Here is a 16,505-nt window from a genome sequence, read left to right on the forward strand (position 1 = left end):
TCAGAAAACTCTCCCATTGCATCTACAGCCCATTGCCCCCAGCCCAGAACAAGGTCCAGCCTGGGAGGGGGCTGAGCTCTGAGCATCCACCTCATGGGGAACCATCAGGGGGGTTTTCATGCATTTATCTCATGCACATCAAAGTCATACAGTGCCAAGTCAAAGGCAGTTCTACATTACAGAGATTTATACATTATCTAGGTTTGTCTGTAATTAGAATAAAATCAGACCTTGTGACTATTTAAAAAAATATTATTGTTTCCTTATTCTGATACATCATCAGTCTTTACACAATAGAGCTACTTTGCATTAATGAAAATTGCAGTTGATTAACTCAGTCTCTGATAGCTATGGGTTCATTTTCAGTCATTTTGTGTGTTCACAGGAATATACAGTCTGTGTTTGCCCAGTTTTTATCTATTTATATTGCTACAGCCTGAAGTTTGTTCTCCATCTTTGACTGCAGCAATAGGGTTTCCTTTCTGTCTTATTTACTAACAGGATCATGTATCTTTATTGTCAAAATATCTGTGAGGTGTAGGTGTAATGGAAAAAAACTGAAATACACAGGATAAACTCCCTGCAAACAAGCATCCTAAGCCAAAACTTGACAGGTACCAAACACTGCAATGGTAAATCACACACAGCTTGCTAAACTTACGCTAAGCTATTTTTCAGCGTAATGAAAAAAAAAGTGAATCACACGTAGCCAAAAGCCTCAAGCTGTGGAAAAAATCCAGCTTTTTGGAAAGCTGGCAGCTTGCAGGATTTTGGGACAAAACCAGCCCACCGGCACCCAACTGTAAGACACCAGGACCAGCAGCTACTTAAAAGAAAATCCAACTTATTCCCCTAAACCTAAATTCCTAAGCCAGGAAGAAACAACAAAAGGCCCCGTTTGGTCACAAGGATTCTCACCCAAAACCACCAACCAAGCCCCGCGCTGCCGGGAAAACGGCTTTTCCCCTCCTGCCTCTGGGTGCTGGGTTGGGGACGGGGGGGAAGGCGTCTGGAATTTCACTCACCTTTCATCCCACTCCCTTCCTCCTGGAATGTGTTACGAGCAGAAGGCTGATCTTCTAAATGTTCACTCCCACCACTTCCCGAAGAGGCTACACTGCTTTGTGGAGACAGGGGGGCATGATCGGAAGGGATGCACTGGGGTCCTCTAGCTCGTAAGTCCTCATGAGACATCCATCCATGTCCTAGAGGTTGGTTTGGCACATTCATGGGTGGGGTAAGGGACACAGAGCGTTTCAAAGGGCTGTGGTGTGTCTGGCCTGAGAGAACTGGAAAAAAACAAAAAAATAAAAATCAAATCAAAGAGGTTATTCCCCACACCCTCGCGGCCCGGGATGCAGCTGAGTCCCCCGAAAAAGAAACAAAAATTGAATGAAATTGTAAGATGCGTGGTGGCTGGCCAAGGTGCTTTGCTGGTGGCTTCGTGGTGGCCACAGCTACCTGAACCCTACCCTGAGCTCTCTGCTTTGCCTCTCAGGAAGCAAAGGGGATGGAACACCTGCAAGGAGATGGGGTTGCACGAGCTGCGTCAGGGTGCTTAAGGAAAGGCGTAGCGTGGATTGGATATCTAGGGAAAAAAAAGAGCAGCTCTGGAAGTTTTCCCCATGTGGAGTCACATCCTGGGACTGTACTGGGTGCACAGCTGCTGCCTCTCGCCATCCCTGGAGCAGGGAAGGAACCGCTGCTATTGCAGCTGTAATGGGAATTTTGAAGTGACTATATGAAACTTGCCCCATGAAAATAAAACAGACCTGTTATCTTTCTTGGAAAGGCATAAAAATCCCCAGGGTGAGAATGTCCTCACACAGACCCAGGGGAAGTTTCTCTGTCTCTCCCTTTGGGTTTAGGATTTGACTTATGCCCTCAAGCACGAGCATTTACACATCTGCCTAATGTCAACGCAGAGGTATTTATCATCCATAGAAATGCCTAAGCCTGGTTGAGTCCCACCAAGAGCACAGAATCATAGAAACATTTTGGTTGGAAAAGACCCTCAAGATCATCAAGTCCAACCATTAACCCAACCATGGCACCAACCTCATCTCTGTTCAACCCCTCCAGGGATGGTGACTCCACCACTGCCCTGGGCAGCCTGTTCCAGTGTCCGACAGCCCTTTGGGGAAGAAATTGTTCCCAAGATCCAATCTGAACTTCCCCTGGTGCAACTTGAGGCTGTTTCCTCTTGGCCTGTCGCTTGTTCCTTGGGAGAAGAGACCAACACCCTCCATGTTCCAACCTCCTTTCAGGCAGTTGTAGAGAGCAAGAAGGTCTCCCCTCAGCCTAAGATCTTAGCTGAGCTTAGCTGAGCTGAGCTGTCACCAGCAAGAAGAGCATCCCAGCTCAGTCAACCATCACGTGCCCTTCCAAGCGCTTGCCTTTTAACCCTCTACAAAAACAAACACCCAATGCAATGGAGAAAATATACTCATGACAAAGAGGTGAGGCTGACTCCAACCCCCCTCCAAATTATATTTGGAAAGCTCTGGATTTGTTTTTTCCATGTGTTTGTATTTTCTGGCTGAAATTTTGATACTACCAAGTTCGATTTGTTTTTAATAAATAACTTCAACACCAGTAGGACAAGTGCGATGCAGCACCTCCTGTGACTTGGGAGTTATTTCTTGAGAAGGGCCTGACAATGGGTAAGTATTTCCTTGCCTTTGAGTATGTGAATTTGTCTTATGCAGACTAAAGTACTAAAAAAAACCCCAAATCATAGATTTTCTGACACTTTTTGGTAGAAGTGTCACAACAGATTTTTAAACACAATTTCTCCTGAACAGTCTCAATTTTTCACTGCTCTTCCATACTGTCTCACTCATTTTTATTTATCTTCTCAAAGATTTATATATCTTTTTCTTGGGTCTGTTAGGTAGTGGGGTAATACATGGTATTTATAGGAAAAGACGGAGATGGATGAGCTATCTTTCTTTCCTGTAATGAAAAATATATGAAAAGATGGGCCTGTTGGTTTAAAAAAATTCAAATTCCATAATTCACAAAGTCATTAAGCTGCTGGCTAAACCACTAATGCAGTTAATGTATTTTAATGCATGGATTTAGGATATAAAACACTGGTTTAATGTTTTCTTGCAGTTACTCTCAATGAAATGAGCTGAATTTCATGGGCGTTGTTTCCTGATCACAGACCACAATACAAACTCTCTGGATTTAGGCGCTGCTCAGCTGAGCCGTGTCTCATCGCTTGCTGGGATCAGGGGACAAGTTCTGGATCCAGCGCTATGGGAAGTTTCCTTTTCGTTTGCACCAAACCCAAGCTGGTGCTGCTATTGTCAATGTGCCCCCTGGGTGCAGATGTGGGGTTCACATGGCGATGGCTCACAAAACATCTGCACCGCTCTGTTAACAACGGCTCCTTTCTGGGGGGCGAGAGCAAATTCTGCAGAAAGACACTAATTTCCCAAAACAAGCGGCTGTAAGGTTCATTGCTGGGTAGATGAAATGAAAAGCAGATTTGCTGCTCCAGGGAAATTTGAGGGCAAAGGGGTTAAAATGACCTTTCAGCCCATATGAAACAGAAACAAAAAACTTTCTGTTTTTTTTTTTTTTAAATCATATTTCTTAAATCTGTACAAAACCTGAAGGAAATTCATAATTCTCATTGCTTTTCCTCCTAAAACACCAAAGCTCCCTAACCCCCTTTTTTGCATTGGTAGAAGTTCATCAAGACCACTTACAGCTCCTCCACATGTTATTTCCTAACATAAATGAGTCTTAATGGAAAAGCCCCAGCCAGGTGTACTGTGCTGTAAAAGTTAAGCCAGGTTTAATTCCCAGCTAAAACCTGGAGGAAAACCCACCATCAAAGCCATCGCTGCTGACCAGAAGCAGAATGAAAATGAGCAAGTAGTGGGGTTATAAAAGGAGGGGAGAGAAAAACACCAAAGTTCGTTTGTATTTACTAAGCACCTGTAAAAAAAAAAGCAGCCAGTACCACACACAGCTGATGGATGAGGCCAAAAACCTGCAGATTTCTGCAATGTCTAAATTGTTCCTGTTTCTGAAAGTGTTTTCTTTTACCAGCACACCACGCTAACACCACACTGTGCAAGGGGAAGGCTTATGGTGAGGAGTTTGTTCCCTTCCCATTAAATAGCTATAAAACCAGAAGTTGCCTGGTCGAGAAGGATGTCAGTGAGGACCCGGGATTGTCTTCAGAGCAGTGCTGTGTTTCCTACAGTTGTGGTGTATCCTGACGAGGAAATAGATGGATTTAGGAAGGTCTTAACCAGGCTGGTACAGGACAGACAGGGACCTGTTGGAGAGGGGCCAGAGGAGCCACATAAATGATCCGAGTCTGGAACAGCTCTGCTGGGAGGACAGGCTGAGAGAGTTGGGGTGTTCAGCTGGAGAAGAGAAGCTCTGGGGAGACCTTATTGGGGCCTTTCTGTACTTAAAAGGGGCCAATAAGGAAGATGGGGACAGACTTTTTAACAGGGCCTGTTGTGATAGGACAAGGGGTGATGGGTTTAAACTAAAGGAGGGAGATTGAGGCCTGACATGAGGAATTGTTGGCCCTGAGGGTGGTGAGAGCCTGGCCCAGGTTGGCCAGAGAGGTGGTGGATGAACCATCCCTGGAGACATCCCAGGCCAGGCTGGACGGGGCTCTGAGCAACCTGAGCTGGTGAAGATGTCCCTGCTCATGGCAGGGGTGGCACTGGGGGAGCTGGGAAGGTCCTTTCCAACCCAAGATATTTAGCATTAAAAAAACATATTGATATGGTGGGAAATATGGGAAAAAATCTGATAAATCAGTTGAAATGCATCACCAGGGCTGAGCATCGCAGCAGCACCGCTTAAAGCCCCTTCTGTGCCTGCTGCCCCTGGCTGCAGCTGCATGGCCTGCGGGATAAAAGCCACCTTGAATTTGTTGTAGAAAAACCTCTGGTTTAGGAAATATTTATGGCTTTCGGATGAGTAAGAGATACGGTGGAACAGGCAAGGAGGACAGGAGCTAATTGTCCCCTTTTGGAGGCAAAGGGCTGATCTGTCAGTTCTCCCTCCTACAGGGTGTCTGCAGCAGCTGGTACCCTGCAGCCTCTAAGTCATCCTCTCCCCACCAAAATCTTGCAAACAAGAGGATATATTTGGCTTAAATCCAGACCAGATTCCTTTCTGAGCAGCAATACCCTTACAAACTGCTGCTCTTTCATCTTAATTTTAGGTCCCCTAATTAGAAGCCAGTGTTGGCTGGAGGAGAAATAATCAACTCCACAGGATGGCCAGGAACAATTAGAAATCATCCAGCGCAACACATCAACATTTGTTCCATTTATTTCCCTGAGATAACGCAACACTGGGGTCCAACAGGCCATGTTTTACTAAACCACAAGCATTTTCACTGAACTGCAAGTCAATTCACACAACTTCACAGGATGCAGCGGGCGTAATTCCTCTGCAGAGGATGCTACGAGCAGAGAAAGTCACCAGCTCTTCAAAACCACCCCTGCTACTCTGGGCACCAGACATAGATTATTTAAGAGCTCTTAGCACTGGCCTAACTTCAGGCTCTGCTTAAGCCTTTCTGGCTGTAACAGACACCCAGGCTTATAAATGCTGCGGACCCTGGGATGGCACCTGCCTGCTGTGCACACACCTCTTCCTCTTTTAATTTGTAACCCTCAGAAAGGGGATTAATGATTATGTGTATTTATTAATGCTGCGTCTTGTGTTCATGCCCTCAGTATCTTTAAATAGAGGATGTCGCTAATGATTTTGAAAGTGTCAGTTGAGCGTAGCTCCTTCCCTGCTTTTGACAATCCTGCGTGATTTTGGATGATCCGAGGTGAATATGGGGCTGCTGACGGCCGAGCTGAACAAGTCACTTATTCAAGCTATTTCTAAAACAAATGGTCCATGTGTGCTTAAATTCAACAGAAGAAATACAAGTGTGAGTTTAAAACCTTACACTCAAGCATTTTTTTTAATTACAAAAACATTAAGCTTTAATTTAAAAAGGAAATCTAATATATTATTTGAGGGTAAGATAAGCTTCCAGGAGGCAGCCAGAGGCACGGCCTGCCCTTCTGAGCACCGCGGCGGGGTGAGCTGGACGAACAAAGGGAGGAAACCACCACTCCGAAGTCCAAGCCACGCTGGCACATGGATCCCCTACGACTTGTGTGTCCCATTTCTGGTTTACAAGTGTTTTCCTGCCCGCCGTGGGCTCACTTAGATGGTGCAAGAGCCATTTGCTCCCTAAGGACCCACCATCACTCTGCAAAGGCAATGCCCAGTTTGGCTCCTTCTACCCGGGTACCCAATGGGATGGGGACTGGAGCAGATCATGGTCCTTCCCAAGATACATGGGCTTGTATTGCCTCTTTGTTCCCCTGCCACGGCTCTAAACAGCCACAGAGGTTGTGCTCAGCCCACACAAGAACGTGTTTCCTTGCAAGAAAACTCCTTGTGGCCTCAGGATCCAGGTCAACTAGAAGCTTGCAGTTGCTGTTAAATAGAATGCCTTTGAGACGAGCTTGGGATGTTTTGTGTCCTAGGGATAAATGTGATCAATAATCTGGAGCCAGCGTTGCTGAGATGTATCATAGAATCACAGAATGGTTGGGGTTGGAAGGGACCTTCCAGTGCCCCCCCTGCCATGAGCAGGGACATCTTCACCAGCTCAGGTTGCTCAGAGCCCCGTCCAGCCTGGCCTGGGATGTCTCCAGGGATGGTTCAGCCACCACCTCTCTGGCCAACCTGGGCCAGGCTCTCACCACCCTCAGGGCCAACAATTTCTTCCTCATGTCCAGCCTGAATCTCCCTCCTTTAGTTTAAATCCATCATCCCTTGTCCTGTTGCAACAGGCCCTGCTAAAAAGGGCTGCTGTATGAGGTGCTGCTAAAGTGCTCTCAAGCTTCAAACCAAGCTCGGTTTAACATTCCCAGATGAAAAAAAATAAGAGGAGTGAGAAGGAGTGATGGTGACGATGCAACCGTCCCGGTGTGCGGGCTCCTCGTCGCATGAGGTGGCTGCAGACTGCGCTGCGGCAAGGCTGGAGCAGCAAGGAGCATCCCTGCGGGGCCACCGCCTTCCCGGGCAAAACCAGCTTCAGCACGGGTCAGACATGGGCTGGGCTGGCAGGCACAAGAACATGCTTATAGGAATTCTGAGGCTGCAAGTGATTTCCCAGTGAAGCCCTGGGTTTAGTGTATTTTTTTTCTCTCTTCCTTTTTGAAGTGGTGTTGCCTGTTCTGGTAGGCAAGGGCTGATTTCAAGAGGGGCTTTGTTCACTGAAGACCATGTGGAACAGCATCACACATTTGTATTGTGGTTTCTCTGGGTTTTTGGCCAATTTTTTACAGCCTAAGAAGGGAAAAGCCACCCATTCCTGTCACTAGAGCTGAGGAAGCGGTCTCTGCAGACAGACATTCCTCCAAGCGGCATGCAATGTCCAACAAGGTTTCCCTCTGCTCCAATGCACCCTTCACTAAACCCGGCTTAAAGTGCTGCAAAAGTCCTTGACAAGACCCTCATGGGGCTGATATGAGGATCTCCACCAAGAGCCAAACCCATTGCTGGGTACAGAGGCACCTTCAGACCACCTCCGGTCCCCACCGGGTCCCTGACACCCAGAGGACCTTGACAACAACCTCACAACCCTTCCACCAACGCACCGTCCATACAGCAGGTTACAATTCAGAATAATCGCACAGCTGGAGAAAGGAAAAAGTGCTTCATACTGAACTCTTTTAGAGATTTTGTTGGGTTTTAGTCTAAAAACAGCACTTCTTGGCTGCAAAGCTGGTTAAGGTGCATCCTCCGGCAGAGTCTGATCACGTACGATTCCTTTTCTGGTCTGTAGGTACCTGGAGCAGCAGGTTGATCCTGATTTGCTATAGGAAATGGGGATGTTTTTAATCCACTGAGGCCACACGGTCCCTGAGGCACCTCCACAGAGGGGAAATCCTGCGCAGCTCCTGCAAAACCCCCTTTTTGCAAAGCAACCGCAAAGTTCAACCGGGTCCTCTCCTCCTCCTCCCCCTTGCTACCCCGGTCACGGAGCATCGTCCTCTCAGGAAGGCTTTCCCGCGCTGGCAAACCAATTCTCACGGCTTTTCCAGCGTTTCTGTGCCCGGGACCCTTGGAAACGCTGCCCGGTTGGCACTAGTCCTCCTTCCTGGGCACCCCATTCACCCGCTCCCCACACCGCCACAGGCAGCTCCAGCCTGGCCAATGCAGAACCCGACGGAACATTTTTCGGCACAACGTCCCCTAACCCTTGGAGCGTTTATTTTGTGCCTTTTATTTTCTTTTCTTCCCCTTTTTGTGACTTTTAACTGCATTTGTACAGTACCGGATAAACTACGTCTTTGCCTCTGAAACGGGTTGATATAACCCATGGGGGGTGAAACCAAAGCTCCTAAATGCAAATGCCCACCGAGTAGCTGTGTGCATTATAAAATATATATATATATATAAGCAGAGTTCTGCCTCAAGCAGAGAAATTAGGAAGAAGAACAGACTGAAGAAAAGCCTGTCAAGCAAACTTTTTCTTTCTAAAAAATGACGTTTTTAATCACGGTTTCCTGTTCAAGAAACAGGACAGAGAAACAATAACCCGTTTGTTGCTGCTCTCTCCAAGCAGGGCATATGAGGCCCCGTCCAGGCTCAGCCAGAGACAGGGACGTCTCTGCTGACCCCAGAGGGTTTCACCAGCCCCTGCCTGCACGAGCACACGTGGAGCCACTCGTTGGCTCTGGTGGGAATTGCTGTTATTGTATGTTATTATTATTCACTCATTTGTGCGGCAGCAGGAGCGGGGTTCCACCTAAAGAGGTGTAGAGGCAGCTTTTGGTGGTTGCTCAGGTTGCTCAGAGCCCCGTCCAGCCTGGCCTGGGATGTCTCCAGGGATGGTTCAGCCACCACCTCTCTGGCCAACCTGGGCCAGGCTCTCACCACCCTCAGTGTAAAAAATTCCTTCCTCATGTCCAGCCTAAATCTCCCCTCCTTTAGTTTAAAACCATTACTCCTTATCCTAAAAGGTGCTGCCCTAAACCACGCTGCTCTCTGGGTAAACGCAACGCCCTGATCTCCAGGCCAATCAATGTGGTTTTTCTCCTACATTTATACACAAACCACAGAGAAAACAGTGTTTGCCCCTGGGGAATCCCAGCCCATTAATAACAATGCCGCTGTGCTGTACTAACTCTCCATAATTATCCCAGAATTCAGTGATTTTTTTTTGGTCTCCTGGGGGAAATTCCTCCCCTGCTCGCGGATCAAGGCAGATACACGGCGCTGGGAGGCAGAAACTCTCTTTCCTACGGTCCTTTCCACCCACAGGAGATGTCCAAGAGCATCTGGTCCACTCAGGCTGCCTCCACCAGCTGCTACTCAGATCCCTGGTCTGAGGAGCATCTGCCTGCTGAGAGCACCGACAGCATCGCTTTCTACCACGTGTCACACTTCAGATGGAGAAACCCTTCTATCAGTTACCATCTCTTCTGGAGGCCAAGCTGGAAGATGTACAACCTCTATGCAGCAATATGCAACCTGTGGGAAACCGGGAGTAAGAAAAGAAGGGGCTCAAGCCAGTCAAGTGGAACGGCTGAGTGTGAAACCTCTATAATCGAGCCAAGAAAGTGGGATCCAATAATCCAATGGAGTTGTTAAAAATCTGTGGAGTGCGTACAAGGAGATGGCATGCCTTCAGGAGTGAAAATATAGAGGAGGACAACGTGTGTCTTACCTGATATGCAACCCACAACGTCGTCATCAGGTTCTCTTTCCTCTCTACTCTGCCCTGGTGAGACCACACCTGGAATATTGTGTCCAGTTGTGGCCCCTCAGTTCCAGCAGGACAGGGAACTGCTGGAGAGAGTCCAGCGCAGCCACCAAGATGCTGCAGGGAGTGGAGCATCTCCCGGGTGAGGAAAGGCTGAGGGAGCTGGGGCTCTGGAGCTGGACAAAAGGAGACTGAGGGGTAACCTCATTAATGTTTATAAATATATAAAGGGTGAGTGTCAGGAGGATGGAGCCAGGCTCTTCTCGGTGACAACCAATGGTAGGACAAGGGGTAAGGGGTTTAAGCTGGAACATAAGAGGTTCACTTAAACCTGAGAAGAAACTTCTTCCCGGTGAGGGTGGCAGAGCCTGGCCCAGGCTGCCCAGGGGGGTTGTGGAGTCTCCTTCTCTGCAGACATTCCAACCCGCCTGGACACCTTCCTGTGTAACCTCATCTGGGTGTTCCTGCTCCATGGGGGATTGCACCGGAAGAGCTTTCCAGGTCCCTTCCAATCCCTGACATTCTATGATTCTATGAAATTTCACCCAGAAAGAAACAGGACTTTGCTGCAGCACTGCACCTTCTTCCATCCGCACTGACTTATTTGGGGTTTACTCCCCCCTTGTCTCTTTTTATCCACTTTCACTCATTGAAAAAAAGCCATTTAGTCCTCCTCTCCTGTAGGCACCATGACCTGGATTTTGCAAGACGAATTCCTCTGGCCTCCAGCCCATCGCAGCACCCTCCCTCCAGGCTGCCAATGTCTTATTCCTTCTCCTCTATCGTCGTCTTCTTCTTCTTCCTCTTCTTCTTCTTCTTCTTCTTCTTCCAAGAGCCTAAAATCTTACCAACTCCAGGCGAGAAGAAAACCCTGTTGGGTCTCTGAGGGGTAAACGCAGTATCCAGTTCCCCACGTGAGAAGATGTAAATAATACCGGGTGGTTACTGGTCACAGAGAGGAATGGGACAGCACAGCTGCTATCACACAACGCGTATTAATTCTTTCCTATTATTGCCCCAAATTAACTCAGCTCAGTTTCCAACAAATCAAGGGCTTATGCATCCTTAAAAATCTGCTCTCATCATCCTCCAAAAACATTCCTGATTGCTCAGATATCGCCTCGCGTTTGAGTTATGACACAGATCTCTGCGCCGGCTAACAAGGGACTACATTGCTCAGCAAACAGCGGGGGGACTATGGTTACAAGAAAACATTAAATTTGGAGCAGCCAGCCTCAAATAAAATTGCATAACAAATGGGAACAGCAAACTTGAGGGCAAAATAAAAATTAAAAAAACCCACCAAAATTCAGCTTCAAGGCTGCCAAAACAGAGCCATTGATTACAGCGCGTTTGATCCATTTGCATGCAGAGAGCTTTGCTGTGGAGCTGAGATGCAAACAGTCTTAATATAGCTGCAGAGAAAATATCCTTCTTGCACTCTGCTAACTGCACTTTGATAGGAAGCAGCCACAGAGCAGATGGTGCCTATATATAATCACCAGACCTATTATCCCAGCCTCTTTTAGTAATTTGAAGGATGTGATAACCACAAGGAGAGTGGCAAATATTCCCCCTCCCTCCCTTCCCCCACTAAGAAAAATATATTAAAAAAATAAAAGAGGAGGAAGCTATAATTATGGTAACGATTAAAAGAATTTCCAAATGGAGTAAATAACTATTTTGTGCACTGCTCCTTCAAACCAGAAGTCAAAAGTTAATTAAATAGCAGCACGTTACTGAGCCAGGGGAACACAGCAAGTCCCTGTGCAACGCCGCAGTCAGGGGGGAGACCGGAGTCGCTTCGGATGAATCCAAATCCAGCACCTCCTTCCCTCCCTGCTGCCCTCCTGCCATTCCCTGCAGCTGCTGCTTGATGGTGGGGGGGAAGGAGAAGCTCATCTATCTCCATTACTTTACTTGCCAAAGCCTGGAGTTGCACGCTTCCAAAGGATGAGCCCATGGGAAGGCAATTACCTCCAGGGGTTTCTCACCACATGAAGATGCGCAGGAAAACATCACGAATCTGGGGTTTTTTTTCAGTTAACAGAAGAGGTTCTGAGCAGCATCCCTGGGTACGTGGCTCCCAAATGGAGCCCCCGGCCTCACGCTGACGTTGGCTCCGGTGGTGACACAAAATGCAGAGGGGACCCAAGGGTGCTCATGGGGAGATGGGAAAAGCAAAGCTTCCCTCAGGGGAGCAACAAGCTCTTATGCAATGAGTAAACAGAGCTTTCTGTTGTCTGTGCCAGTATCTGCCAGGCAGCAGGATGGCTGGTAAAATATACCTGGGTTTAGGAGGGTCCATCCATCAACAAAACCTCCTGGTCAACTGACACATGAGACTGTTGAGGGGTATGGAGAATTACTGGGGATGTCTGACTTTGCTCCAGAGCGTGGAGAGCATCAATCAGCTGCACTGTTGGCTTCAGCACCACTTCCAGGTCAGAAGTGTGATTCATTTGCAACAGGAGTCCCAAGAACCACAGGATAATGCAGAAAACCATAGAATCACAGAATAGTTTGGGTTGGAAGGGACATTCCAAGCCCATCCAGTGCCACCCCTGCCATGAGCAGGGACATCTTCACCAGCTCAGGTTGCTCAGAGCCCCGTCCAGCCTGGCCTGGGATGTCTCCAGGGATGGTTCAGCCACCACCTCTCTGGCCAACCTGGGCCAGGCTCTCACCACCCTCAGGGCCAACAATTTCCTCCCCATGTCTGACCTGAATCTCCCTCCTTTAGTTTAAAACCATCACCCCTTGTCCTGTTGTAACACATCCTTCTAAAAAGTCTGTCCCCATCCTTCTTATAGGCTCCTTTTAAGTACTGCTGCTTCTTAATGCCCCTCCCCGGGACACCTGGGCTGCTGTAAGGAAAGTGGAGGCAGAATCGGAGCCGCAAGTTTCAAGCTCTCCCCACACCCAGACCTGCAGGTCGAGGATGGTGTCCTACCCCAGCACCAATAGACAAGCAACGTGCTAACGGCCGTGCAAAACCAGGGCACGCTTACAGCTGGTGATTGCACCAGCACTTCACATGCCAAGAGGGTGGGAGTGTCCCCAGGTGCTGCCGGAATAGAGGTTCCCAAATTAGGTGGCCTCATTCTAGCCAGGAATCCACGGAGCCATTGCTTTGTGTGTAGGGTATGTGAATCTGGGAGTGGTGCCCAGTATGGAGATGTGTGGCTACGTGCAAGGATCGAACCTTGCGTGTACTAATAGCAGGTCTGGAGGAAGCAATGGAGCAGTCCCAGGGGATGCATGTGTGACATGTGCTCTTCAAGGAGTGGTGGCCACTGCTCCTCCTCCTCTTCACCAGCCACCCAGACCAACCACCAGCCTCCTCGCCGCTTTCCCGACAATGGGGCTGTTTGCAACGGCAGGTTATTTAAGTGCCTGAAAGCACCCTTTGGTGTTGAGCTGCTACAGGCTGTACATGTGTCCCCTGGGGTCACTTGCGCCTGTGCGAGATCAGAATGGGTATGGCAGGCAGGATATCATCTCTGTGTCTGTGCTGGCTGATGCCTGGGCTAACACCAGCTCTGCTTTGCCAGCTGCAGTCCCCCAAAGGCATCTACTGTGGGCAACAAACTTCTTCTGCCCCAAAGGCTGTGCATGGCCTGGGAGAGATGCTACCTGTGAACAGCAAGTCCTGGCTGAACAGGAGAGACATCATCTGACATGCTGGCCTGGGAGCTACGTCCAAAGCCAAGTGCTTGGCAAGGGGCACAGAACCACAGAATCATTTTGGCTGGAAGAGACCCTCAAGATCATCAAGTCCAAACATTAATCCAGCCCTGGCGCTAACCCATGTCCCTGAGAACCTCATCTGTGTTCAACCCCACCAGGGATGGTGACTCCAACACTGCCCGGGGCAGCCTGTTCCAATGCCCCACAGCCCTTTGGGGAAGAAATTTTTCCTTATATCCAGTCTAAACCTCCCCTGGCACAACTTGAGGCCATTTCCTCTGGTCCTATTACTTGTTACTTGAGAGAAGAGATCAACCTCCTCCCGGCTCCAAGCTCCTTTCAGGCAGTTCAGAGATCAGAAGGTCTCCCCTCAGCTCCTGTTCTCCAGCTGAACCCCCAGGTCCCTCAGCCGCTCCCATCACACTTGTGCTCCAGCCCCTCACCAGCTCCATTCCCTCCTCTCAACTCGCTCCAGCACCTCAAGGCCTTTCTTGGTGTGAAGGGCCCAAAACTGACCCCAGGATTCGAGGTGCAGCTTCACCAGCACCCAGTCCAGGGGTTGATGAGTTACTTCCATGACACCACATGAATCTCCTCATTTTTTTTTCCTTCCAGTGCAGAGTGTGCTATTTCGGAAGATGACAGGCAGGCTCATTAGCTTTGATGTCAGTCTAAGACCCTCATGGAGATGCGTTACAGGTGGGACCTCAGCACCAAGTTGCCTTTTGTTGGTCACCCCCCTTTTCTGGCCAAAGACACAGAGAGAAGAGAGAACATCTGGGAGCAAAGAGGTGAAGGGAATGTGCCAAAACGGGCTGAAAGGAGGAACAAAAAGCAATGGGAAGTCTCAAGGGCAGAACAAGTTCTGACCATCACTCAAATACAAGAGTCCATCAAGACACTTTAGTACACTGGGTTAGGAAACACTGAACACAGCAACACGGATGCTGACACAGTGACAGACCAGAAGGTTGGGCCAGCCAAGTTTCCTGGCCAAAATGCCATCATACATCTTCACCTCGAGCCCCTGTGAACAAGTACACAGAAGCACATCAACTACAACCATCCTGGCCAGCAGACCAGCTCACAGAGAATGGGCAAAGCTTGCTCTGGTTTGATTTTGGACACCTCCCTGCTAACCAAAGGGTGAGGGACAAGCCAAACCGAGTGTCCTCAACAGCAGGAATGGACTTTGGCCATAAAACACAGCTCTGCAGGGACCACTCAAGAGCAGTAGCAGATTCTCCCCAGCATTGCTGATACCCCAAAAAGCCATCGCTCTTGTCCTTGGCTGCCGCTACCATCTCCAGTGGTTGACAGCTTCCAGGCTGAGCCCAGGTGACTGTTCATCTCCTTGCCTGCTGAGTGATGGTTTAAAGAGCTGCAGATGGTATCTCAAAGGGACAAAGTGCTTTGAATTTATAGAGGGGACAGGAAATCTGGATCTGCTGTTCAGAGCTGGAGTAGAAGACTATGGTTGGACTTGAGGATTTTAAAGGTCTTATCCAACCTAAATAATTCTACGATTCTGTGTTATCCTTGCTCTCGGTCCCATTTGTTGTTGTATTTGTGCATATTCTGTGTGGATTTGAGGAAACAACTCTGCTCACATCTTATCCCTTTGTACAACGACTCTGTTTTTAAGCTACAGAATTAGCAAGCTATTGTAGTGATGAGATGCTGGCAATGTGGGTGACTCTTCGAGATGTTCTCTGATGGCTACATGTAACACTAGAGGGCATTAGCAAGACAACTGATGCCCCCATCTACCACTACTGAAAAGCTCAAGTGTAATAAAGGCCATCAGTAGAAGAGAAAAGAAGCATCTAGTCCAACCCCTGCCATGAGCAGGGACATCTTCACCAGCTCAGGTTGCTCAGAGCCCCGTCCAGCCTGGCCTGGGATGTCTCCAGGGATGGTTCATCCACCACCTCTCTGGCCAACCTGGGCCAGGCTCTCACCACCCTCAAGGACAACAATTTCTTCCTCATGTCCAGCCTGAATCTCTCTCCTTTAGTTTAAAACCTCTACATCGACACAATAAGTAATATTTTTATCCCAGGTTATACAGTGGGAGCAGAGGACCGATACACTTGTCCGGCAGATGCATGTCGGAGCCAGGAACCATATCTTTACCTCTTTAGCTGTGGTTCAATAAGCTCGTTATTGCCAACCAGAGTAGCTATCACTCCCTCCAAACTTTGTGCTTTCTTCTTGCTCGCAGACCTTACAGTGCAGTTCAGACCAGTTTCTCTGCATCCCACCTTCTCAGTGCTGGACAAGTGTATTTAACAGCAGACCCTCCTTCTCCTCTGTACATAATCCCTTCTGATCATGCGGAAAACAGAGGGTTAAGCTACGCTGTACTTCTGTTTGACAACCAAAACGCATTTGACATCACATCGTACTCAAGTGGAACCAATTACACAGGGGAAAGGAGCTGGAGCCTCCATCCAAGAAGCTCTCGGTCTGCAGCTTTGCACGCCAGCTGCTTTTTTCTGTCCTCTCAGAGTTTCCAGGCCCCATCTTCACCGCACAGGCATTGTGCAACCCGGGTGTTTTGCAACCACCGCCTGACTCGGCCGCAGAGCCGGGGCTCTGGGCTTCACCCTGTCCCACCACGCCTGGAGCAGCTCTGGCCTCCTGCCCACTTACGCTCCCAAGCCCAGGCCGAGGCTACTTGTACTCCTGGCACATAAAGCTGGGTTTAAAGTTGCAGGTCAAGCTCTGCGGGATGGGCTGAGAAAGCAGGGAGAGGCCGTAACGGTGATGCAGTGGATGGGCATGAACTTCCAAACTTTGGATGAGTCCATACCCTCAGATCACTCCAGACCCAAACCCATCACTTACGATGCTGGTCCCATCCCTGGATCACTATTACTGGTGTAAATCCAGAGTGACACCTTCAAAGTGCTCCAGACTTGCCCTGTAAAGGCTGGAGGACTCCACCATCTCCTTAAACCTCGTCTAACATCAGCCAGTGCCATTAAGAAAGAGAAAGCTGGAGATGAACCAGGCCTGAACCAAGTTTCAAAGCCCGGGTCTA

The 16,505-nt window shown here is 48.7% G+C and overlaps 1 protein-coding gene across 6 annotated transcripts in view; it reads right to left on the reverse strand.

Annotated features, from left to right (window-relative positions):
• Positions 1-16,505, reverse strand: part of SAMD4A (sterile alpha motif domain containing 4A) — a 108,810-nt gene that overhangs the window by 23,957 nt on the left and 68,348 nt on the right. For 4 of the 6 annotated variants that reach the window (XR_014184602.1, XM_082058233.1, XM_082058231.1 and 1 more), the window contains exon 4: positions 1,026-1,289. The exons of the other annotated variants lie outside the window; for them this stretch is intronic. Coding sequence is in view for 3 of the 4 variants with exons in the window: in XM_082058233.1 (XP_081914359.1) it covers positions 1,026-1,289 (264 nt within the window). In the remaining variant the exon portion in view is untranslated. The remainder of the gene's footprint in view (positions 1-1,025; positions 1,290-16,505) is intronic. 6 annotated transcript variants of the gene reach the window in all.

This window comes from Streptopelia decaocto (assembly GCF_964273445.1).
Source record: "Streptopelia decaocto genome assembly, chromosome: 7".
Taxonomy (NCBI): domain Eukaryota; kingdom Metazoa; phylum Chordata; class Aves; order Columbiformes; family Columbidae; genus Streptopelia; species Streptopelia decaocto.